Source organism: Sardina pilchardus, chromosome 4 (genome assembly GCF_963854185.1).
Source record: "Sardina pilchardus chromosome 4, fSarPil1.1, whole genome shotgun sequence".
Classification (NCBI taxonomy): Eukaryota; Metazoa; Chordata; class Actinopteri; order Clupeiformes; family Clupeidae; genus Sardina; species Sardina pilchardus.
The window spans coordinates 20,574,281-20,599,697 of NC_084997.1; the positions used below are offsets into that span (position 1 = coordinate 20,574,281).

A 25,417-nucleotide genomic window follows, 5' to 3' on the forward strand; every position below is an offset into this window, starting at 1 on the left:
AACGTAAATGAATTGTTTCAGTTTAGGCACTAAACTAAGATGCTCTTGACAAAACCATTTTGTAAATGAGTTGAGGTCCACACATAGAGACGCATGCTATTTATTGAACTTCACAAACTAGAAAGGCAAGAGGACATAGTTATATCAGGTTTATAAAGCTAACTGGTTATAAGGACAAAAAAGACCCCAAATATACATTGTTGTCATATGATTTTTTTTTCTAGTAGAAGTCTATCTGGGATTGGTGATGACACCGGTAAAGCAGCACTATTTGTTGCATCACGTCCATGAAGCATCACTTGAACTTGGACGGTAGCCGCCGCGCTTGAGGTTGCCTATAGCCTTTTCCTATTTCTACCACTAGATGGCAGCATGTCACAGGGCTGAGGAACACAAACTTTCCTGTAGCCTGTTTTGTGAGGAGAGACAGACATATCTTATCTTAACGCTCTCTATATACATTTAAATTTAGTTTTGCATCTAGAAGTCATCATATGGTGCATTTAAACGTTTGTGTGAGCCTTATTATCCAACAGCCTACCACTCTGAAACGCTAATTGAATTGTCTTATTCATTTATTGTTTTCCCCTATTTCCCTATTCTTGAGTCATATGATAAGAGTCCAAAGTTATGTGTCGAGAGAGAGAGAGAGAGAGAGAGAGAGAGAGAGAGAGAGAGAGAGAGAGACCATTTTCCCTATTTGAGATAAATTGGTTGTGATGGTGGTGGACTCGCTCACTTAGGCTACACTGTAATTTATTAAATGTTAAAGTAATCAAAGCATAAAATCTGTAAAAGGCTGATAGATAAATGCTTTCCCATTAAATTGAGACATTAGAATTAAGGACTAGGCTATTTATATTTTCCCAGCTTAAGTAGGCTATTGGAGATGGGCTAATATCAAATGGCCTTGAAATAGGCATTGTCATATGACAAATTCAAATTGATTTCGTCAAACTGATATATTTCTGAGTTTTTATTACACAAGACACATTTAATAGGCCTATGTGATGGCAGATAAAATACATTTTAAATATAATTTATCGTTGAGTTTGCCTACGTTTCGTGGTTTCGTGGCTTATGTTACTATAGCGAAGAGTCACCCACAGGTCAAAATCGCAGCAGTCGCCGTTGGTGAACGAGACAGACGCATCCCAAGCCCATCCCATCCCCGCAAACTGCAAATGGAAGGCAGGTGAGAATTGACGTCAACTCCAGCAAGCGGTTAGCCCAGACTATATTGCATGCCTTGAAGTATGTGAAGTGGAATCGACCATACGCCCGATGTGACAAGGTCCTTTAGATTCTTCCAAATTTTGTCCTCGTTGATTTCAAATGATTCGAATAAGCGCAGGGGGAGAGCGCTTCTCCAAACGATGCTTTTAGGACATGTTTGGATGTTTGGATAGAACAGGGAATATTATCCGCCGAAACGAGGCGGTGAAGACTTAAACTTTCATTCAAATATCTGGGTAAGTACTCGTTTTTCGTCTTTAATATATATTATGGTGGACACTGGAGCCATTCTCTCCTATATTTACCCTGGTGCATGCGTGAATGGTTGACAAAAACGTCGTCATTTGAAAGTGCAAGATGGTGTCAAAACAGTTATTCATGTCATATTTCAATTTGCCCAGTGTTGTTCTAGATATTAGAATTGCCTGGCTCGCAGACATTCTTCTCAATATCGTTAGCTCGAGGCTATGCAGAAAGCTTACAAAGACGAGATGAGTTCAGGCAGGTGAAAGAGCGCTGTTTGCTTACTAGACCAAGTACGCCTGGCCAGCATTCGTTTTTGAGTTGCCTCAAGCATGTAGGTACAGCTCTGAATCGTCTGATCAGATCGTTAGAATATGGCATATTGATTATGTAACGTTAATTTATGAGGACTGGTACAGGACTGGGTGCCATCTCTGATGGTGCTGACTTGCCACATTTGCCTATTCTCTTTGCCTAAGATAAAACATAGTTATACTATCTTTGTATACTTACCAAAATAAATTATATGTTTTCTGAAGTTGCTATGACCATTTGCTCTGTCATGATGATGAGTGCCTACAGCAGTTTACAAACAGCTGCATTTTATGTTGTAGAGATGGAGAGTGACCGTGTAGCCATCTTGAATGACGATGAGGAGGACCAGAAGAGGAAGTATGTCCTCTCAGAGCCTTTTAACACCTTATCCATGGACCAGGCGTCTGACATGTCCCTCTCCGGGCCGACCCCCTCCGAGACCCCCTCCAGCCTCTCGGCCTCTCAGTCGGCCCAGAGCATGGACTGCCTGGACCGGGGCTGCCTGCACGTAAACAACCACCTCCTGGTGTCCAAGGTGTTCTATTTCTTCTTCTACGCGGCCTACGGCTCGCTCCACCCGCTTCTGGCCGTGTACTACAAGCAGCTGGGCATGAGCCCTAGTCAGAGTGGCCTGCTGGTTGGGATCCGCTACTTCATCGAGTTCTGCAGTGCCCCGTTCTGGGGTCTCATGGCCGACCGCTTCAAGAAAGGCAAGGCTGTGTTGCTCTTCTCCGTCTTCTGCTGGATAGTGTTCAACCTTGGCATTGGCTTTATCAAGCCGGCCGCCATGATATGTGTGGAGAAAGACTCCATTGTCAACACCAGCCTCCCCCTCCCTGCAGGAAATCATACCAGGCATCGCAGATACATATTTGACAGCCCTCTTCCCGGCCTCTCACTAATGCGGGATGTGGAGCCTTCTTATAGTGCCCAGCATAGATACATTAGGAGTGTGGATGTCAATATATCAGACCATCCTGGTGTAGCAACTCAGCTGCCAACCCCTAGACCTATACATGAAGCAGTCACATCCAACAAAACCGCTCCTGCTGTTACCGCGACCACCGTAACCACGCCAATCACTACCTCCAAAGCGGTGAAACCAACCGCCGCCGCCACCACCACCACGGCAGAGCCGAAGGAGCATAAGATCATTTTCAACCACGACCAAGTGGAAACCATCTTCCTCCTGATCCTGTTGGTGATCATCATCGGGGAGTTCTTCAGCGCGCCGGCGGTGACCCTGGTGGACACGGTCACGCTGCAGTACCTGGGCAAGCACCGGGACCGCTACGGGCTCCAGAGGATGTGGGGCTCCCTGGGCTGGGGCCTGGCCATGCTCTCGGTGGGCATCTGGATCGACCACACGCCCATCACGCTGGTCGTCCAGGGCCTGGGCTGCGTGCTGCCCCACTACAAGAACTACCAGATCGCCTTCATCGTCTTCGGCGTGCTCATGACCCTGGCCCTGGGGGTGGCCACGCAGTTCTACTTCGACCCCAGGGACTACCAGCCCGAGGGGGAGGAGGGCGAGCAGGGGAACGAGGTCGAGATTACACACGTCGTCCAGAACATTCCAAGCCCCGAGGCCAGCTCCGAGGAAGCCCCCGTGTGCCCGGAGTCGGTGCACCGGCCCCTCCCCATCAAGGAGCTCTTCCGGCTGCTCTGCGGCGTCCAGTACGGCTCGGTGCTGTTCGTGGCCTGGTTCATGGGCTTCGGCTACGGCTTCGTCTTCACCTTCCTCTACTGGCACCTGCAGGACCTGAAGGGCACCACCACGCTGTTCGGCATCTGCTCCGTGCTCAGCCACGTGTCGGAGCTGGCCGCGTACTTCACCAGCCACAAGCTGATCGAGCTGGTGGGCCACATCAGGTGAGTGGGTATGGTAAACACCGCCTCTCTCTCTCTCTCTCTCTCTCTCTCTCTCTCTCACACTCTCTCTCTCTCTCTCTCTCTCTCTCTCTCTCTCTCTCTCTCACTCACTCTCTTGCTTGGGGATGCTCAATTCGGGGACATCATATACTGCAGTGCAGCTCCAGTGGTTGAAGAGAAATGTGACAAATACACAATGTTTTGCTCCATTTCATTCAGACTTTCCTAGTTATATTCTGTTCAGATTGTGCCTTCTGGTTCTCTATTCCATTTTGAGTACTGGGCAAAGTGTGTCTCCATGGAGACCAACTTGACCTTATCTCTTTCTTTGCCTGTCGCGTAACTGCTTCTCATATTATTTGATGATGACAGGAAGCTGGTTGCGTCAGCTCACCAGTGACATCTTCATGTTTTGCTGTCCCAAAATGAACCTTCTCACTGCAGCTTGGATTTAAAGTGGTATTGGCACCAAAGTGAATGGGATGAATTGGTGCTGGTATTTTGATAAGTTATATTAAAAAGAGATAAAGCAAAGCAAAACATCTGAGCCAAGTTGATGCTTTGGACAAGAAATGCTTTTGAAGATGTCCGTACCGTAATTATTTTTAACAGTTGAATTTATTTATGCCTTTGTACAGATGTGGTTCTGCAAAGACATCGTGAGCAAGGCATACTTGAAGTGCATCATTTCACTGACAGTGTTTACATGCACATCAGTACCCTGGTTATGGTTAGGATTTTGAAGTATCCTGGTTATGTGTGGGCATGTAAATATCATATCCCAATTTCAGAGCTCCAGCCAGTCCCTTATCCCGTTTTTGAGAAATCCAGCTATGCTAGCTGGGATACTCCAAAAGAGACTGGGATACAGTAATTTCCTGCGTATTAGCCACATTGTGTACGAGCCGCAGGACAGTGTTTTATGTAAGTTAAAAGAAACAAAACCGTATTAATACCATATTAACTGCCCCGTGTATTAACCTCATAGCTGAAGACATTTAGCTAAATCAATGTATCAAAGCTGCGGCTAATGGTCGGGAAATTATATTATATTAATTATAAGAGCTTGTAGGGCCTATTGATAACATAAACCAAAATATATCTATATGAGCCAAAGACAGAATAAATGGGAGATAAACGTTTCGGGTCTAGCCCATCATCAGCGTTCCCAATTGAAAGTTTGTACAGATGAAATACCATTTTGAACTTGACTGTGGGACTGGGACTGAGTGGAACAGAGTGCCCAGCTGAGCCTCTGGCATATTTACCACGACGCTTGGTTTATTCAGCGCTCCACTAAAGGCCGGCACCATGCAGGAGCACAGCCTGACGCTAAACAGAGCGCCAACTGAGCTCCCTGGGTGCTGGGTTTAAGGTGATTTGTGTGCACTGACTGCCCACACTGTGGTGTTCAGTCTGCTGGGCTTTTTAGATGAGTTATTATTAGAGAGATTAAGGACATGGGGTCCCTGAAGGAAGGTCTTCTCCATATGGCTGTGCCATGGCACTGTGTTTCAACAAGATGGTGAATGTGCGTGGCACCATATTTTTTAAAAAGCCTTCCTTAAATAACATTTGGTCGTCGGCAATCTCGATGAGCAATGGTACTGCATCCGGCTCTGGGCGGATGAAAATGGCTTATTAAAAAAAAACTGGGCCATTACTAAGGTAAACAAACAGCTTCTAATTGGACGTTTTGCAATCCATGATGGCAGCGTTTTAACGCCAAGCATGGCGAGGACTGGGGACGAGTGCGTCCAAAGGTCGACATGGTTTTGTGGCACAGACCTGGCACACACACAGACAGACAGAGAAAGAGAGAGAGAGAGTGTGTGAGTGCCAACTGGTTGTTGACTCGCATTGCTAAGTGGGCACTGCTTGGCCACACAGTGAGCAAACTCAAGGGTGGTGTCCACACACCAGCAGGTATCGTGGCACATCCTATTTTGGAAACAAAAAAGAGTACACGTTTGTAGGCATTAGCCAAATAGCATGGAGAGAGGAGAGAGGGGAAAATTAGTCTACGAAAAGGAAGAGTGGGTGAGGGAAAAATCGACATCCTCTCAGATGGTATTTCTCAAGTATCTGTTAAATTTGGCCTCCGCGGCTGGCTAAGATAAATGGCCGACTGATGGAAATGGAGGGTTGAGCCGAAGCCTGTTGACTTGCAGCGGCCTGCATGGCTCCTGAAATGGGTCAGGGCTCTCTGCTGCTGCCTCTGCTGTCTGCCTTGGCAGAGGCTCAGCTCTGTTTAAGTGCGAGAGCCCCGTACCACACAGGGGTGGGCACCGTCAGCCGACCGCTGGGAGTGAATTTATGGACAGTCCATCCCAATGTCTGCATCACCTTAAATGTCTCAGATGTTTGGTTTCAACTCTGTCAAAAAAAGAACATCTGTGTAATATTACAGTTAAATAATATTGTACAAGGTCATTCTGGCCTACCTCCCTACCCCCCCTACCCCCTTCTACTCCATAATGCATGAGTGGGTTTGTTGTTTTAACTGAGATTATTTCCAGTCGTAACTAGACAAAAGGCTCAGAGACAGCGAGGATGTGTGGCACCAAACGTGATGGTAAAACTGTGGGCTTTGTTCAGCAGTCATCCCCCCTCCCCCAGTGGACATTTGGTCATCGTGATGAATGTACAAACATCCTCAGTTTTTACTACCGTTTGCTTTTATAATGAGATGATCTAGAAGTCAATAGGCACACACAGAGCGTACAAAAGCGAACAGGGTCTTGTTAAACCGAGAAGAGGACGTTTCGTGGTGTTAGACCACTGGAAAGAAAAAAAATAGTGCTCTCGGACATTGAGTTTTTTTATTCAGCTTAAACAAAGCCTTGATTGTGTGTGAATGTCGCCTCTGCAAGAAAGAGAGTGGGACAGAGAGAGAGACAGATAGGGAAAGGGAGAATACGAGCTACAGTCTTCTCTTTCTCCTTCTCTCACACTCTCCTCCTCTTTCCTTTCTCTCTCTCTCTCTTTCTCTTTCTCTTTCTCTCGAATGTCTACTTTGGTGGCCTGTTTTCAGTCATGTGTGTGGGGAGAGCTGGGCCAGTGACCCTGTAACTCAATCCCCAGCGCCATTAGCTGGGCCAGATGCTTTTGTCTAGGCTTTCCGACATCGATCTCACGCCCGGTCGGCTCTCTGCGGATCAATCAGAGAGTGCAGAGCAAGAGAGCAGTCCGGCAAGCTGGAGAGATGGACGATAGTCAGGCCTCGGTGGGAGAGCACACACACAGAACCAGGCAACTGGGGAAGTGAACAGTCAAGAAGAGGAGTTGGAGAATTTGCATGTGTATCTCGTAGGTTTGGGCTAGTGTTAAGACTTATCTCTGTAGGCCAAGGCTACTGCTCCACAGGCTTCTGGTGTTTAACTTACACGCCTTTCAACAGTTTCATTTGGAGTATAGTGCAGGTGTAAAAATAGCAGGATTAAATGGAGGCTAGCATTTGTTTTATAGCATATCTTTTCATGCTGTTGTTTTATCCTTATATTAGTCGTGATTCAGTGGTATGAGTTTTAACTACTGTGGGTCAATTTAGCGTTGAGCACTAATAATATAAAGGTCCAGTTTCAGTCTCTAGGGAGTTCTAGCATTTAGAAATACATGTCGATCAGTGTGGTTTCTCCACTGTGGTAGGAAGGCCCGTGAAATTATCTAAGGATGTGAACGGCTAATATACATGCAGCTCTTAAATTTGTTTTTGTGTAGAATGAAGGACAGGTGTCTGTGTCCTGTTGTGAGACACACACACACACACATACACTCATATACAAACACACCCCTCAGGCCTCATAAATGTCCTTGTATCTAACAGACACTCAGACACTCCCAAAGGGAGAGAATGACTCACTGTGTGAGCTAGAATAGAGGAGAGAGCAGGCGGCTGACATCACTGCAAGAGTCCAGCGAGTCTTAAGGAGACACACTCTCCAATATACAACATACAGTACCAAACAAAGCATCTCGCTGTGCTTCACCTCGGGCTAGACTGACCTCCGGACTATTTAAGATCAAACCAGTATGTCGTTTGAAACCAGTATAATAAGTTTTCCCTTCTTCATTAAAATGTAAAATCATATCATAGCACAGGGTCATATGGTAAATTCTTTTCCAAACCTTTTTGTACATGTTTTCTTTTTTTCCCTGACTTTCTTCGGACTCCTCAGGGTACTGTACATCGGTCTGGCCTGCAACACCGCTCGCTACCTGTACATCTCCTACCTGGAGAACGCCTGGATCGTTCTGCCCATGGAGGTCCTTCAAGGTGAGCAGGGCAGCGAGTCAGCAGGATGGCCTTCTGTTGACTTTATGAAGGAGGAAGTGTTTGTATTGCCTTGAAAAAAACACACAGTCACATACACACACACACACACACACACACACACACACACACACAGCTTCTCGCTCGCCACAGGTTCATGCAAGGACATGAGTTTCAAGTTCAGTTATTAACCGGCAGCTGTTAATATCTGAAAGAGGTAAATGTGGTGTATACAGCCTGAGTTTGAGGAAGAAGAAGACCCAGTTTGTTTTATTGCACAATATTGCATTTCAACTCTGCTGTCTTTCAATTTGCACAACCATTATCTCACTATAGCAAAGGACAGCAAGTGTAGTAAGACATTTGCATTTGAAATGGTACTTACTTACTTGTTGTTAGTTGCATACTGTAATACCCTGCAGGGTGGTGGATTCATTGGATAGTGCCCAGTCATTTCCTGTTACAGGCCTATAACCACAGGAAGGCCAGGTCTTTGTCATCTCCCCTTGCAGTTTTTCTTTTCCTTTTACTAGATTTCTCACAAGCACTTGAACTAATAACACAAGAACTCATAGTGTAATTTTCAGTCCCATTGAAATCAGTCGACAAATGTCAATGTTTCTGTTTTCTGCCACAGGACTCATATTAGCATTGTGTGAGTTATTCATGTTGTACGTTCTTTATGAAGTGTGCGTGTTTGTGTGTGTGCGTGTTTGTGTGTTTGTGTGTGTGTGTTTGTTTCATTTGTTGTTTGTCCCGCAGGTGTGACGCATGCCTCCGTGTGGGCGGCCTGTATCTCCTACCTGAGTGCCGCGGTGCCCCCCGCTCTGCGCACCTCCGCTCAGGGCATCCTGCAGGGGCTGCACCTGGGCCTCGGCCGCGGCTGCGGGGCCATGATCGGGGGCGTGTTTGTCAACTACTTTGGTAAGTTCTCTAACCCCACCCCACAGCCCATAAGCCACAATGGCAGTACGAACTGTGGCAATGCTAACAGTTGAACGTCCCAATTCTGCTTGACAATTCACTACAGAATGTACAGTACTGTCAGTTTATTCCACCAGCCTTTTTGTATCAAAAAATGTGTCCATGCCCCCAAACATTTTGGAGTAATTGAAATTTCATCACTAATTTCCATTCTACTGTAATTTTTCAATCAAAACAATTGTCCAAATGATTCTGTTTGAACATTTAACCACAGAATGTGTATATTTTGTTGTGTTTGGACTACAAAAACCACAAGCTGTTGATAATGAGCCATATATATACGTTTATATATATATAACGTTTAGTCTAAAATGATTCACAGAATGCTGGATGCATAGGTTTTATTCTGTGAATTGAGACCATGACCTTGATATTACTTTGTATGAAAGGGATATTCTGCCATTTTTGGAAATAAGCTAATTTTCCACCTCCCCTCGAGCAAAACAATCGATATTTACCTTTTTCCCGTTCATCCAGCCATTCTGTGAGTCTGGCGATACAACTTTTAGCTTCATCCTAGCATACATCATTGAATCGGATTAGACCATTAGCTTCTCGCCTGCTATTATTATGGCTGGATGAACGGGAAAAAGGTAAATATCGATTGTTTTGTTTGAGGGGACTTGGAAAATTAGCTTATTTCCAAAAATGGCGGAATATCCCTTTAAGACAGTAACTGACAGGATCATTCTCATATTGTTATTGTCATATTACTCAAAGTAATATGAGTGCTTACTCATAAAATAGAATTACTGTTGAGGTGGCAGTTACTGTCTGTACCAGTTCTAGAAAACACTCATATATGTTTAATAAAATGACCAATGCACAGACCACAGCATCTGCATCATTGTGCCATGTGCTTTTCACAGGTATAAGGTATTATATACCCTATGAAAGACGTGCCCAACTTTGACCAGCCTTGTGATTTCAATGTCACATGCAAAACAAATACAAGTAATCTCTCCGAGGGCTGGGTTTCATTATGTCGAAAACAATGTTTGATATTTGTTCTGCTCACAGGCACTGTGGTGTCAGTCTCTAGTACACACATACAGGGCCATCCATGACGGGTTAATTAACTATAAAAGGATCTTTCCTCCTGTATGAATCCTATGGGATCTCCTAGTAATTTCTCTAATGGCTTTTTTTTGTTTGGCAAGTGCAGACAAAAGACCTTTGCCTGAAAGGGCACTTGGTCACAGAGGGATGAACTTAGTGTACTTAGGAGTGGAGACAATGGCATGCAGTGCACTGTGTTTGGCTTTGATTTATTCAGTTGAGGAACTGGATTTAATTTCAATTCACTACTATTGGTATAGTTCATTTCTGCATCTGTTAATGGAACCTAGTAGTCATTTCAAATATACACAGGAGAGATGTTCAATCCTAGTGTAGGGGATTTCCTTTAGCAGCCAATCAAACCAAAGTTATACCATCAAAAACAAAAACACAAGTAATGTCCCGTTTGTTTTTCCTTTGTGGGTGAAAAACATCACCAAAAGAACAGCCCTCGAGCATTTCAACTAAGATTATCAAGCAGGCACCTTCTTTTTATCTGCGTTTCAGTGAATTGACATATTGATAAACCCCGACCGTCAAGTGCACACAAGCCAATAGCAGATCAGCACCAGCCATACTCTGAAGCTCCATAGAGTTGCATTAGAAACTGTGATTTTTGTCCCTTGACGCCTCCACCCACCCCCCTCCATACTCATGATGGGTTCTCTAGCAACAAGCACCAGCAAATTCTGTGTTGCTGTTTATGATCTGATTAGCGACATAACCAGGCAAGCCATAGAGGAACATTGCACCCAGGAGGATGACCGGAGAATGCATATATTATATCCATTTTAGTTATCCGCACTAGTAACCTGCATTAGTGCTTCCGGTTTCTGTTTGTGCCTGGGATGATTACAGTTTAACTTTGAAGAGTTTTAGGTTAGGTTTAACTGAGGTGAAGTTTCACGCTACGGTTGTTGTTTTGTTTCTCTGTGCGTAGGAGCTGCCCAGACATTCCGAGGGATTGGAATGGCCTCCCTCGTCATCCTCCTCATCTTCTCCCTAATTCAGTGCCTCGTAGGACAGAATGAGGACAAGAGTAAGTACCTGACTCCCTTCACCGTTCTCTCTCTCTCTCTCTCTATTTCTCTCTCTATTTCTTTCTCTCTCTCTCTCTCTCTTTCCTTCTTTCTTTCTTTCTTTCTTTCTGTCTGTCTCTCTCTCTCTGTCCCTACTTCTCTCCATCTCTCTTTTTCATTCCATCAGTCTCCCAATTTCTCTTCTTGTCTCTCTTTATCTCTCTTCTGCTATCGTTCCCTGTCTCTCCCTGTCTTCATCTCGCTTGTTCTTTCTCCCATCTGTCTCCCTCCCTTTCCCTAATCTATCTCTCCTTCTCTCTCGTCTGTCTCTCTCCCTCTCTCCCCCCTCCATCTCTCCCACTGTAGGTCATTAGTGGGAAAAGTCTCCCCCTCTATGTCATGTTTCATATTATGTAAGCGCTCTCTGAGACAGCTGAGTTTCTAAAAACACCTGAGGTGGAGATGGCAGGAATGATAAATATGGCTCTGTTTGTTTATTTTACTCCTCCATCCTCAACCACCCTCCCACTCGTTCCTTCACTCTTCCTGTCTCCCTCTCCTACCATCTTTTTCTGTCTGTCTCTCTGTCCCTACTCTTTGCTTCTCTCTCTCTCTCTCTCTCTCTCTCTCTCTATCTCTATCTCTTTCTTCACCATCTCTTTCTGTCTCTCTCCTCTCTGTTTCTCTCTCTCTTTCTCTCTCTCTCTCTCTCTCTCTCTCTCTCTCTCCGTATCTCTCATGGCCTTTTTCCCTCTCTCCTCTCTCCTTGTCTCTCTCTCCATTCCCAGCAAAAGACCACATTTTGGCTGAGAACATTCCGGTCCCCTCCAGTCCAGTCCCGATCGCCACCATAGACCTGATCCCAAACCAGAGCAGCCCCGAGTCCCGCCGCCTCCCCACCACCACCGCTGCGGCGGCGGCGACGGCGGCCGAACCCAGGGCCCCGGCCAAGAAGACCAAGCACCAGGAGGAGCAGGAGGACGTGTCCAAGCCCGCCTGGGTGGTGTCCACCTCGCCCTGGGTCAGCCTGGCCTTCGCCATCTACCAGCTGAAGGAGATGGTGGCGCTGGAGAAGAGCAACCCGGCGCTGGCAGAGCAGACGCAGCCCCAGCAGCAGGTACGCTGGTACCCCTTGTGATGATGCCCTGATGGTGGCTGTGGTGAGGTTGGAGGTGCTGATCCATCTTTTGATTCAGCCCAGTCTGTCTATGCCATGCCTTGCCCGTGCCTTTGCCCGTGCCTTGCCCGTGCCATGACCACACTCACACTGTGCCAGTCGAGCCAAAAGTGCTTCCTTGGAGTGCAGAGGGGCAGCTTTTGTGGAACATTTGCTTTTTTATTTATTTTTATTATTATTTATATGATATTTTCTTTTCTTGTGCTTTCTAAATTCTTGCCTTTTATAAATCAATTAAGACTATATATTTTGTTAACATATCTTTGTTGAACAGTTCATGAGTGAATAATGAATACATTTCTTTTTGATTATTTCTCGCTCTCAAATGACTCTTGCTGCAGAGCATCAAGTTACAAAGTGCATGCCTGAAATGCTTGAATGAAACTATGAAAATAAAAACATGTCTGTTTATTTCATGCTTTCAATGACCTCAATGACCTCAGGATAAAGGTGAGAGTGAATCTGTGAATGTACAGTGTGTGTGTGTGTATGTGTGTGTGTGTATATGTGTATATGAACACATTACATACACATACACTGTACATACACATGTGCATATGACTCTGTACATAAATGTCTCACTGCATTTATGGCCAATAACTTGCCATTCAGGACTGAATAAATGCACATGGACTGCCTTGAAGATTTAATCATATTTATGGCATATTTGAACATATTTATGGCATTATAAAACAATTTATTGTGATATGTGATGTGCTATCTTATGTTATTGTTTAGGCAGATTATTTTTGACTGTTTCATTCTTTTATCTCATTGTACTAAAAATGTCTCGCAAACAAAGAAGACTTAATGTATCCACCAGCTTTTGTCTGCTCATTATTCGAAGCATCAGTTAATCTGTTAACTTGAGTAAAGTTAGTTTCAGCGACCATATATCATGAAATGAAATATTTTAGTTTAATTTTTTTTTTTTTATAAAATTACTAATACTTACTTGCTTAGAATTTCTAAACACTCCACACAGTTCAGTTTGACAGCATAATGCAACTGCTACTTACATTTGCACATGTGCAGTGAAGCAGAATAAATGCAAGACCAAGCGGTAGTATCCATCTGTTGTCTGTTCCTTTCCCCTGCTTTTATGTGACTTGGGTGCCTGCCTATTAGGGCTCCTCAGTCTAGCCTGTGAACCTTAGAATACCAAATACAAACATTTATGTTTTGAGGCAAATATACACACTTTCACTTTCTCTCTCTGCACTCTCTCTCTCTCTCTCTCTCTCACACACACACACACTCACACACACACACACACACACACACACACACACACACACATCTTTACCTGTTTACAAAACAGTAAATGTCAAATGGAGTCATGTGGAGGAAGAGTACTTGCATGTAAATTGTTTATGGTACAATGTCTTGGCTATTACTGTATGTACATACATACTGTGTAGCACCACACACACAAATCTTTTTATACATACATCACCAGACATGAATGCCAGGAACACAACACTAGTCTCATGAAGGTAGACTAGATTGCCTAACTTAGTTCTCTGCTCCTCTGAATTCACAGGAGACAAATGAATTAACGTTGTCGGACAGTTCGAAAGGAGACACCATATCCCCACCCATCATGGAACGAGAGTCCAGCTCAGAGAGGTCCTCCGCATCTGAGCACCTAGCGGAAGCACCCACCAATGTCAGTAGGGCACCCAAAGGCCCTTCAATGGCCCCTGGCGAACCTCCAGACATCACTACAGAAGACCATCTGCCTGCAAGGCACCCCGAATCCTCACCGACCGCCTCTGATGAACCTCACAGAGCACCTCAAAGTCATCCCGCCGATCAGTAGCGTGCGGACTCACCGAAATCCTGAAGCATCCAAACTTCTCCATCTCAGGAGAATGGAATGAGTATCTCCAGAGGAGTGATATACTTTTTAGGACCTGAAGGGAATAATAACTGAAAAAAAAGAGAAACGACTGAAAGATTTGTATGTTCTCGTTTACTTGTTTACATTTAGTCTTACACTGTAGCTGTCTTCTTGTTTTGTTGTCTTTGGCCTCATACTGCCACTAGACCTGTTGCCTTACCGCTGTTGCCATCCTCACTTAGGGGCCTCTGAGAACTTAGTATGTGCCTGCATTGCACTGGAATGCACAAAAAGACAACCGACTGAAGTAGTTTAACGCTCATTCAAACTTTGTGGAATGTCTTACCGATGGAGGGTAAATGGCAGAACCTACAGGGTATTGGTCTACTGATCATTGTATGGCTATTTTCAAGTCTGCTTGGCCATAGTGTGGATGCTGTGTGATGCCTTTGGTGAAACAAACGATTGTCATTTAGGGTGGAAGTTACATGTGAAACAAGACACGAGGGTCAGGCAAGGTCACCGGAGGTGAATGTGAACACAGCCACTTGTTTAGCACATCACGTGAGGCAAAGACTGGTACTAACCCTGCTGCTTAGTATCTGCCAGAAAACATATCTCAGAGCAGAATCTCAAACGTTAGCACTGTGTTAATACAACGTTAGGCTGTTTTAGCTCATGCCTAGTAGCAGCACCATGGTCTCTGGTGCCGTCATTTTGTCTTGAAGCTACATTACAATTCACATTAGCATCAGGCACTTCACGGGACTGTGTGAAAGTGCTTACGTGAAACTTCTGGTACGCAGCCAAATTCTCAAGCCTCTGCAACGTATGCTTTCACTGGCTCTGATTCCAGGGCGTATGTATAGCCTATTAGAACATTCACACTTACCATCACTGTGTAGCCTTTACGTCACAGGCAGTCATACACTTTGTTCTCTGTAGGGCTCTGGTCACAGTGAACTAAATAAGAATTTAGAAATACTTTAGGAATACTAGTATATTCTATTTTAGGAATATTCACCAATTTCACCAACACCAATAGCCTGCATCCTACTGTGTTTGTATATCAAGGAGCATAGGCCATATGTGACACAGCTGCACAACCTTCAACCCAAGGACACTCTACATGACATGAGCGCTGTTGGGTTTGCTTTGTCTAGAGGGCTTTCTATGTGCGAGTGTATCTCTTTACATGTGTGTAAGTATGTGTGTTGTTGTGCGTTGTTTTTCCAACTCCAACTAGCAAACGCCTCTCTGTTCACTCTGCACTTAAAATTGTGATTCATTCCCAAATCGGCTTGTTTACATGTAATTAGACAAAGAAAGTGTACAAATCTACAATAAAATAAGGTTGTATTTATTTAAAAAGTAAAAGAAATATTCTGTGAGATAACCGACTGCTGACTAAGAAGTGGATTTATCAAGTGGTTCTTTATATAAACATCAGCTATAAAAGATTTTTTCACATGAGAAAGGACTATTAAAAAAAAGTAATATTAAAATTAAAAAAATATTACAAACACACCTTTTTTTTACAATGTGTGGCACAGGTCTATGAAGAAGAACTGCCAAGAGAGGCACAGACATAACAAAACAGTTTAAAATACATCCAGTTACAACTGTGGCAGTCCCTGAGAGTGGCTATTACACAGACAGCCACTAGAGGGCAGCAGCCTCCTGGACTCTAAGCACCGGCACACTGCTGCACACTTCATTATGCGATCAGAGGACTCGTCTGCTTTGCCACAGGCGCCTGGAGTAGGAGACGAGAGACGACACGAGAAGCTGCGCTAATGATGGATACGATCCACCTGAGAGCAGTAAACACTCGTTTCAGTGTCATCGCGCTAATTTCTTGCGATGTGGCGAGAAACCGCCGCCCTGCAGCCACGGTTAGGCTTGGATATGTTTGGAGTGGGTGGCATGGTTTTAAAATTAAATGAAGAGAGGAAAAACTAAATAACAAAACAACTACCCCCCCCCCCCCAAAAAAACAATCGCTCAAAATTCCGCATATGAAAATTACGCATATTTTTGGGGAAAAGAAATTTTAAAAAAAATAACAAAAAACACACACACAACAGCTAATCATTCAACATTCACAGAGATCGCTGCGATTACAGAGTCCTCTCTATCCAGCCTTCCCTGAAACGCGCAGGGGGCCGTCCACTGTTAGTGAGTCAGTGCACTCCGAGGGTCCTTTTCCAGTTAATCTACACAGTCTAATGGCCATGGCTTTGGGCGGGCAGTTGCCAGCAGTGAGGTATCCCCGAGAGGTCCAGTCAGCGTCCACACCACTGGCACCACCTCGCACAGCTCAGAAGAGGTCTTCCTCCTCTTCCTCCACCTCCATGGGGAGTGGGGGGTAGAGGGCGGGGGCCGGGGCAGGGGGGTAGGGGCAGAATGGAGCGGGGGAGGGTGGAGGTGGGGGTGTGTATACGGGGAAGACGGACAGGGGGGAGGGGGGCAGGGTGGGGCTCGGGGTGGGGATGGGGATGGGGTTGGGGGGCGCCTGGATGTACGGCTCCGACTCGTCCTCGCTGAAGTCGTCTCCACCGCCGCCGCCGCCGCCGTTCAGGCCATCGCCGTCGCCATGGAGCGAGCCCCAGCCGCGATTCCCGCTGAAGAACACGTTCTCGTAGTAGGCTCCGCCCACGCCGTAGTGCCGCTCGTGCTTATCCTGCTCTGACGCGTTCACGTGGGAACCGCTGCGCAGGAAGTCCGCAAACCTGCAGGACCAGGAAGACAAACGGTCAGTCGGACAGAAAGAGAGAGAGAAGGACAAGCAGGACGCATGTTGTTTCCTTGCTGCCTCTTTATACTAAAGAGAAATAAACTGGAAGTAAAATGACTGGCATTCAGCAAACGCTTTGATCCAAAGCAACACAGACTCAACAGCAGGTTTGGGACTCAAAACATGTCTAATATTAGCCTGGCTCCGCACATTATGAATGGACGAGAGTATGGTAGGACCAGGCTAGTTTAACACAGCTCACTCTAGACTCTTCATCTACACTGAGTGATGCTAAATGGTCTGACAAACGTACAGAAAGAAAGACAGAGAGACTGTAGTAGACAGAGACATAATGCAGTGACTGCATATTGATGCCTTATTGCCTCCATCTCATCTCTTGTTAACATGCCTCACACTACAATCATCTCAGCAGACTTTTGTCTACTCTTGGTAACGGCGAAGGCAAGTGACGTAGACACCACGTTGCCGCAAAAACTCCAAAACCTGCACGTCTGTCTGTGCCCCTCTATTCTGGGAGACGAGGCCAGCGCATCATGCAGGCTAGCAGGGGATGCTGGGGATCAGCTGGAGCGGCGTGATTGGTTGGGAGAGGCGAGCACCTCCTGTCAGACGCTCTGTTCCATTCTCCTCGTTGAGGGGTGAGTCATCAGATGATGGATGCGCGATAACACAAAACTGCCTTCTAAATGGCCGGGACGAGAGAATAGACTGTACCACTAACGCAGCTGATCACGGTTTCCCCTTGTGAGCCGCGTGCATGTGTGTGTGTGTGTGTGTGTGTGTGTGTGCGCGTGTGTGTGTGTGTCTGTTCCTGCACTGATCTAATTTGCTTCACATTTTCATCCAAAGACGGCCACTGTGCCTCAGCCACCGTGCCTTCTACATGATGAGCCAGATCAGGATCCCAGGGCTGTGACTTGCTTTCATTTCCTTTACTGACCAAATATAGGTACAAAGATGTGTGTGTGTGTGTGTGTGTGTGAAGATGTGTATGTGGTGTCCATCTCCACTTCCCCTGTTATCCAAACTAACTGCATAGCGAGCACAGGCAATCCAGCTGTGAGCCTTCGGACCTTCCACTTCAGGCGTTAGGAAATAACGGTGTGTTTATTTTATGAAGGCATACAAATGATGTAGGTGCACTCGAATGTACCACAGCTACATGGAGTCGGGTGATTTGAGGCACTGTGCGAATATCCATTTTAACTCCTTGATTCTGTGTGCTCAACAGCCAATTGAATTGGCCGGAATTATGTATGTATGGTCCCCTATTCACAAAGCCAGGGGTGTGTGCAAACAGTTTTTTATAGAGCTACACAGAACTGACAGCTAGAGAGGCTGTGAGGACCAATTAGTGGAACTTGACAACAAAGTGTATTGGTCTAGAAACACAGACTTCGCCCTATATGCTCGCACAAGAGGAGTCCTTACCTCTGTGGATTGGTGAGCTTGAGAACCGTGTCCCAGGCGGGGAACCCTGGGGTTCTGCAGGATTCCCTCAGTTGTTCTAGGGAGGTACGAGTGTGGATCTCCCCTTGTTCTCGGTACTCCTCCTCCGTCAGGAACCGGGTCACTGGTCGGCGCCGGCGCCGGAACAGGCCCAGGAAAGAGCAGAGGAGTCTCCAAATCAACCTGGACGGAAGACAAGCAGAACCACGTCATCAATTCAGTTCAACATTCAGGTTTGTTTGGTGTTTCTCTTGCTTATTCAGAACCAAGTATTCTGTCTAAGAGTTCTGTCTTACTTCAGTGACGAAGTTAAAGTTAGGCATTTGGAACAAAAGTGACAGTTATGCATTACTTTTCTTTACTTGCCATAATTACATGTGTGGGGGGGGAACTGTCAGCTAGACATAGCGCTCAACAGAGTTGGAGGATTGGAACAGAGCAGAGAAAAATAAGAGCTTAATTAGAGTGGTTGTTCTGTTTTTGCTCTGATGACTGATGAAGTTAATAAGGTGAGGGGGCGGTGGTGGTGCGGTTCTTGCTCTTTCTGCAGAGAGAGTGTTGTGTGTGCTGCACTGACTAACGCTAATGTGCGGCGCTCATCAGGGACTCCACGGGGCTCTGATTAGCTCGGGCTGCAGGAGACTGGCAGCGCCCCCTGCAGGTCACAGTCATCACTGCAACCCCCACCCCCACCTTACTGTAATTATACCCTAAATCATATGTGAACGATGCACACATATATTTCCGGCACAACACTGTACACGCACACAAAAAACAACAAATAGGGACAAGGCAAGAACAGTGAAGGTGTTCTGTTCAGTTCTGAATGCATCTACAGACCGATCGTGTATCACACTGCTCGAACATTGAGCCATGTGCATACGAGTATGTGAGGATGTGCCCGAGCGAGCAGTACGCATGTGTATAATTGACACCTCTGGCTAAAGTAGCAGCATCATCAGTATCTACAGATGGCTGGCGTGTAATGCCTACAGTAATAACACAACCAAAAATGAATATACATTTTAACAAACATATTTAACCACGTAACACATTAATGGCAGAAGGCAAGCTCACACACTGTAAATGTGTCACATCCCTCTACTAGATATAAATCATATCTTTCCATATAGTCAACCATGTATGTATATGTATGTACGTATGAATCGGTCTGTGCATCTAACCATCCATTTAAATCAACAGCCCAGCAACATACCCGCAGATGCCGAACAGAATGGCAGCCACCACTGGCAGCAGCTTGAGGCCCATGAGCGCCCCCATCAGGGTGTAGGCCGCCGGTGGGAAGGAGATGCCCGCCCACAGCATGGTCAGGGCGGCGCCCTGCACGCACCAGGTCATCAGGCTCAGAGTTCGCTCGCAGGTGATGGGGCCGCGCTTGTAGCACAGCGCAAAGCTGATGAAGCCTGTCACAGCCAGGTAGCCTGGGAGAGTAGATGGGAGAGACAGAATGTCAATGACTGCACACCTACACTATAGACTATAGAGGTTAAGAGGTGAGGGTTGAACATCAGGCTGTGTTTATTTAAGGCTGTGAGAGAGAGAGAGAGAGAGAGAGAGAAAAAGAAAGGAAGAGAGAGAGAGAGAGAGAGAGAGAGAGAGAGAGAGAGAGAAGGTGATCCGCAGAAACACAGCAAAGGAAGAAAATGAGAGCTTGGAGATGGAGATGGCAAGAGAGAGACAGCGAGAGCGAGAGCGAGAGAGAGACAAAAAGAGAGAAAGAAACAACACATCTAAATGTAATCCCCTGAGCGGGTTTTTTTTCCCCTGTTGTTGTAAGCATGGCAATCGATGTTCCAGCTGCATTCGCAGCTCCTCTTAATCCTAATATGCCTGTGGTTCTCTCATTTCCATAGCCTGGCTATGGAGCGCTGAGAAGGCAGCGCACACACTGAGATGAGGGGGGGGGAAATTGATTTGGCGGCGAACGCACGCAGCCTACCGAGCAGTCAAGAGGCAGCCGCTCGACCACTCCAAGCACTTGGCCTCCTTATCAACCATCATGCCGGGTGGACTGGCAGCGATGGGGACGCACGATAGAGGTCTAGGGGGGCTTATTTAGAGTTGATGAATTATTCTGAATGAAGATCGGATAACAGCTGCATAATGTAGTTCTGTCTGACGGCACAGTTGCAAGGGCTACTATGTGCATACAACACACACACACACACACAGTAACAATTTTAAAACATTTAGTAAAAGGGCGTATGCACATAAACGGGCTCTAGAACGCCAATTCCTCTTGGAAAACCTAAACTAACGTAGAGCTAACAATTCCACATGCAAACTCTACCAACCTGAAAGAGGACTGAGGCAGCTTAACCTCCATTTTTGTTTCTAAGACAAAGACACTTACTCAACGCTCAGATTGTAACATTGTTTGAGGGATATAATTTCTCTATAATGCACCAAACTAATAAGCTTGAACCAGGGGATCAGGATTTAAAGCATTAGCGTTAGCCGGTTAGCATCCCAGTTGGTCACCACCACCTTTAGAAATGACGTCTTATATGTGCTCACATCCGGCCACAATTCAACTACCAATTAGGTGCCACATTACTGGTAGACACAAAAGCCGATCCACATGGACAGTTTAATGTGATGACCATAACATCCATCGTGTGGCGTCTTTGTGAAAATGTGGCTGGAACTGAGCAAATGTTGGACACCAGTTTTAAAGATGGCAGCAGCCCACTCAGCATATTTCCGGCTGATCTAGCAAGTCTGGCATCGGCCACTGAATTGAATGAGGGTCGTAATTCCTCAGTTTCTCCAGTACTGCTGCATATAATACCTCCATGGTGTGAATAGTGATTCTAGAGGGTTTCTGTAGTTCCTCTGATACAGCAAGGTGGCAGAAACACCAAGGACACAGGTTCAATACCCAATACCATACACAGAGTCTATAGAGATCAATAAAGTCTATGCCTGTACTGTACTACAGATGGCTTTAGACATACAGTAAGTGTATGTTAAATGAATAAATGTAAACATGTGCTGGATATCCTATTCAACTAAGCGCTACTAAACAGACATGACAAAGACATTTGACATTTGGTTCCTAAAAAGCAAATGTCACAGAAAGCTAGAGCGAACAGTGGAGCGTTAAACTGCAACAGTTAAAATAAACCTCTCCATCAGTCAAACAGCGAGACATCAGCGGCATCACGGTTTGGTCTCGCGGCCTCTGCACTCACACTGATGCACAGAGCCGATGGCGGACGGCGCCGCACATGTCAAACGAGCGGTTACCTACCCAGCATCTCTCGCCAGTAGTCCTTCGTGATGTCCTCCCACGCCACCATCACCTTCTGAAAGCCCAGGTAAGAAACACCCGTGCCAGCACCAAAAAACGCTAGGAAGACACCTCTCTGTACAAGGCACACACACACACACACACAGAGAGAGAGAGAGAGAGAGAGAGAGAGAGAGAGAGAGAGATGTACAGAGACACACACACACATCCAGGTAAGGGTGGGTGACTCAGGTGTGGGGTGCTGAGCAGTCAGGTGACCAGAGACTTGTCCTGTCTAAATATATATACCGATACTCCTGACAAGCCACCCAACACCTCCGGCCCCTTTCCCACCTCAACTCGCATAATGCAAATGCACAGCAGTCAAACGTGTTCCACTGGGCCATCAGGCTAAGCTAATCAGGCAAGCTAATATCACACACTCAATAGGTCTGAACTTTAAGTACATCAGGCAGGAGAGATCTGTGGGTGGGTAAAGGAGTGTGCATGTGTGGGGGGTGTAATCATTATCAGGGTCTGATGAGAGTGGGGGGTGAGGGGGCGAGGTTGTTGAGTGACTGAGGAGAGAAAGAGTGTGTGTGTGTGGGGGGGGGGGGGGGGGGTCGGGGGGGGCTATACTAGTTTCACACTGACTGTTGAGTTAATAGTCAAAAGCCTCCACCCACTCAGTTGCTAAATTTATCTGGATCTTGCGTTCCTAAGGGAACAATACGACTGAAAACAAGGCTTCTGGAACTACTTAAGGTGTTGAAACGCTGAAAAGAGCAGAGATATCAAGTTCAACAGAACGAGAATGTGCTCCAATCATTGCACTGGTACAGAAACCACAACCAACTGCTGTGGCAACAAACTCATCAGACGCACACTTTAAATGTTGCATGTGGCCTCTGTGTCTGGGTGGATGTGACCTGGGGAGAGGGTGAAGGGTGAGAGAGTGAGAGCGGATCAGTGCTACGTGAGCCTCGTTTACGTGGCCTTACTTTTGGAATGAAGTTTTTCATGACGAAAAGCAGCAACAACAGAATGGAGATGATGCCAAACGTAACTCCAGTAGTGTAATAGAAGACAGAGCTCCTGTGTAAAAGAGAAAGGCACCTTTATGAGAGAGACTGTTTACTACTGTCTACAGACTACATATCAATAACATGAATCATGCAATCAATCACATGTTGACCTCATACAGAGAAGAGATTTGCACAATCAATCACATAACAAGATACATTATGCAGATAATTATTATCACATTAGCTGGAAAGGTTGCACATTACCTGCAAATGCTTCCAGACAAGTAGTACAAGAGCAATCCACCGATGAAGAGAGCAAACCGCATCTTATTCAGTCCTGACAGGAAGCACACATGGACACACAGAAACAGAAATAGAGATAGTGGGAGAGAAAGAGAGGGAGAGAGATAGAGAGAGAGAGATAGAGGGAGAGAGATAGAGAGAGAGAGATAGAGAGAGAGAGAGAGAGAGAGTGTGTCGGGTTAAGCACCATAACACTGAGCCATTACTATCTCATTACAGTGTACGTGTGGAGTGTATTGTAACTGTGGCTCACTTTTCCCAGACACGTGGAGTGTGTACTCGGTGCTGGCTCTAGGGCTCTTGACCATGAAGCAGACGTCCTCCTCCACCAGCGGTATGTCCAGGGTCTTGCCGTGCTCCACGGAGGCCGGCCAGTAGTACTCCACGGTGCACTTGGCTGCAGTGAGGAGGTCGTCGGGGTCGCGACAATCCCTCTTCTCCATTGGGTACACAACTTCGACATCATTATTGTTGTCTGTAACACGGACCTGGAATTAAAAAGGCGCTTGAGGGTGTGTATGCAGTAACATGCATCATACAGCTTCTGTGTGTATAGACTAGCCAGGGCTGCAGCACCTGTCCAAGGCACCACTGCTGGCCTAAATATAGCCTAGAAAACATGTAAATTACCCTGCCTGTGCACACTGCCATAAAAGAGAGTGCTGTATATGGCCTTGTTAATCAATGCCTTTCATGGTGAATATGAAGTAGCATAATGGCCTACATTGGCTGTGCGCCATTGTGTTGCTTCTATCAAGTACTACACTGCATACCTGAAACGTGGACCATATGTCTTTCCATTTTATCCCTCGACCAGAGTTATAACAAAAACATCGACGTCCATACTGGATTGTGTCTTCATTTTCTTTCACATACGTGCAATCTGGAGAGTGGGAAGTGCAAAGGTACAAGGTTATTGACATGAACTTCGTGCTAAACTATCACTTTTGGTTTCGTTTTGAACATAAGCTAGACAATGCATATGTTGCATATATTGCACATGCATTATGAAACATGATGGCCAGGCTATCAGTGGACCTTTAGCATTCATTTGATAAAGTTAACGTCGGTGGTCGTAAATCATAAGTGTTTAATGTCAAGTGTGGTGCACCACATGTACGAGGAAAACGGGAAATTAACAACACATTTCAACATAAACGCTATCATTTAATACATTTCAAAAGGCAACGTTAACTAGCTGATGTTGTCTAAATTAAACGTTTATCAATCATAGACAGGTAGCTCCTACAACAAGTTAGCTATAACAGAAACATTACCGTTAGCTTGCTAGCATCTCTCAATAAAACAAAGTTACCTGCATACGAGTATCCATCCCTACTTTCTACGTTCGGCCAGAAAATGAAAGCCCATAATACAAAAACTAATAAAGACCCCACACGTTTCATATTTACGACCGTATCCGTATGTGTACTTTTAAGATAACATTTACAGCTTAACTGACTAGCCAGCTAACGAGTTGCTCACTCCACCGCTGACAGTACACTACTTTCAAAATCTGTGGGTATTGACTTGCAAGACATAACTAGACGAAATTTGATCGGAACTGCCATAAATCCTTTGCCCATAAAGACACTATAAAGCACGAGACTGATAAATTGACATCATAACGACCAAATACCATCCACGTGATAGGCTTATTCAGTTTCCCTAAAAATAATTCATTCAATAGCAAAATGTCCTTTCTAGCAATTTAGGTATGCTGCTTGTTATGTCTTGGCTCCTTAAACCGGAAGTCTTTTCAAAAGTAAATATAGGGTACTTGTCTTATTGCAAGTAGTCAGTTAAATTAAGCTACGTTTTAAACCCGTTTTTAAGATAATTAATAAGCTTCAGACTTTGAGTTTATTAGGTGATGTGAGTAGCTTATGTGTGTTGTGTATGTGTTTGCAATTGTTACTTTTGGAACCCCTTGGCCTAGCCTAGGCCTAGCACTACTGTGTAATCAGAGAATATTTTAGTTATGGGCTATTTACTGGCTATTCTTTGTCCCAACAGCCCCAAAGTGCATTGGTGCTTGATGAAAGTAAGTTGGCCTTTCTGTGGGACTAATGATGAACCTTCGCATGTCCCTTGTTCTTAATACTCCCCTCTCGCATTGTTTCCTCTGTGATCAAATCAATCAAATCAATCAGGTAAAGGCACAATATTTTAAAATCAGCACTTCTTTTATGTCATCATGGATTGCATATAGGCCTATCAGACTAAGTTATTCTCTTTTCATTATGAATCAGGCAGTCAAACTTGAGAGTGGGTGAAAAAAAATGAACAAAAACAAAAACTTAGCCGAGGCCAGATGAAAATGTCATTTTACGAACATTCTCTTTTGCGCCCTTTGAAATGGAAGAGGGATTTTGGTGGTGGGTGTAAGCTCAGCAGGCGGCAGCTTTCTCATTTCTCCGGGATGCTGAGACGACAGCGGCTTTTCCTGACAGGCACGCCCACGCACACGCACGGCTCCGGGCCTACTGTCACAGGCTTGTGTGGAGTCAGCCTCTGCGTGATGCAAATGTTTTCAAAGATTCATGGTTCTCTCTCTCTCCCTCTCTGAATCTGAGGATGGGTAAATGGGTTTCTTCCTCTGACTTTT

General features: G+C 45.4%; 2 protein-coding genes across 2 annotated transcripts; one reads left to right on the forward strand and one right to left on the reverse strand.

Annotated features, from left to right (window-relative positions):
* The first annotated feature begins 1,213 nt into the window (after positions 1–1,213).
* mfsd6b (major facilitator superfamily domain containing 6b) lies at positions 1,214–13,235 on the forward strand. The gene is made up of 6 exons (XM_062534512.1): positions 1,214–1,472; positions 2,094–3,666; positions 7,845–7,942; positions 8,702–8,863; positions 10,923–11,021; positions 11,790–13,235. Exons 2-6 carry the CDS (start codon positions 2,096–2,098, stop codon positions 12,137–12,139), a joined length of 2,280 nt encoding a protein of 759 aa, XP_062390496.1. The 5' UTR covers positions 1,214–1,472; positions 2,094–2,095; the 3' UTR covers positions 12,140–13,235.
* Positions 13,236–15,360: 2,125 nt separating this feature from the next.
* nemp2 (nuclear envelope integral membrane protein 2) lies at positions 15,361–24,533 on the reverse strand. Its single transcript, XM_062534513.1, has 9 exons — positions 24,125–24,533; positions 23,583–23,692; positions 23,063–23,297; positions 22,771–22,843; positions 22,483–22,576; positions 21,503–21,617; positions 19,445–19,670; positions 18,211–18,411; positions 15,361–16,753 (listed from the first exon to the last, which is right to left on the reverse strand). The coding sequence occupies exons 1-9, from the start codon at positions 24,213–24,215 to the stop codon at positions 16,342–16,344; spliced, it is 1,557 nt and encodes a 518-aa protein (XP_062390497.1). The 5' UTR covers positions 24,216–24,533; the 3' UTR covers positions 15,361–16,341.
* Between the last annotated feature and the right edge of the window lie 884 nt (positions 24,534–25,417).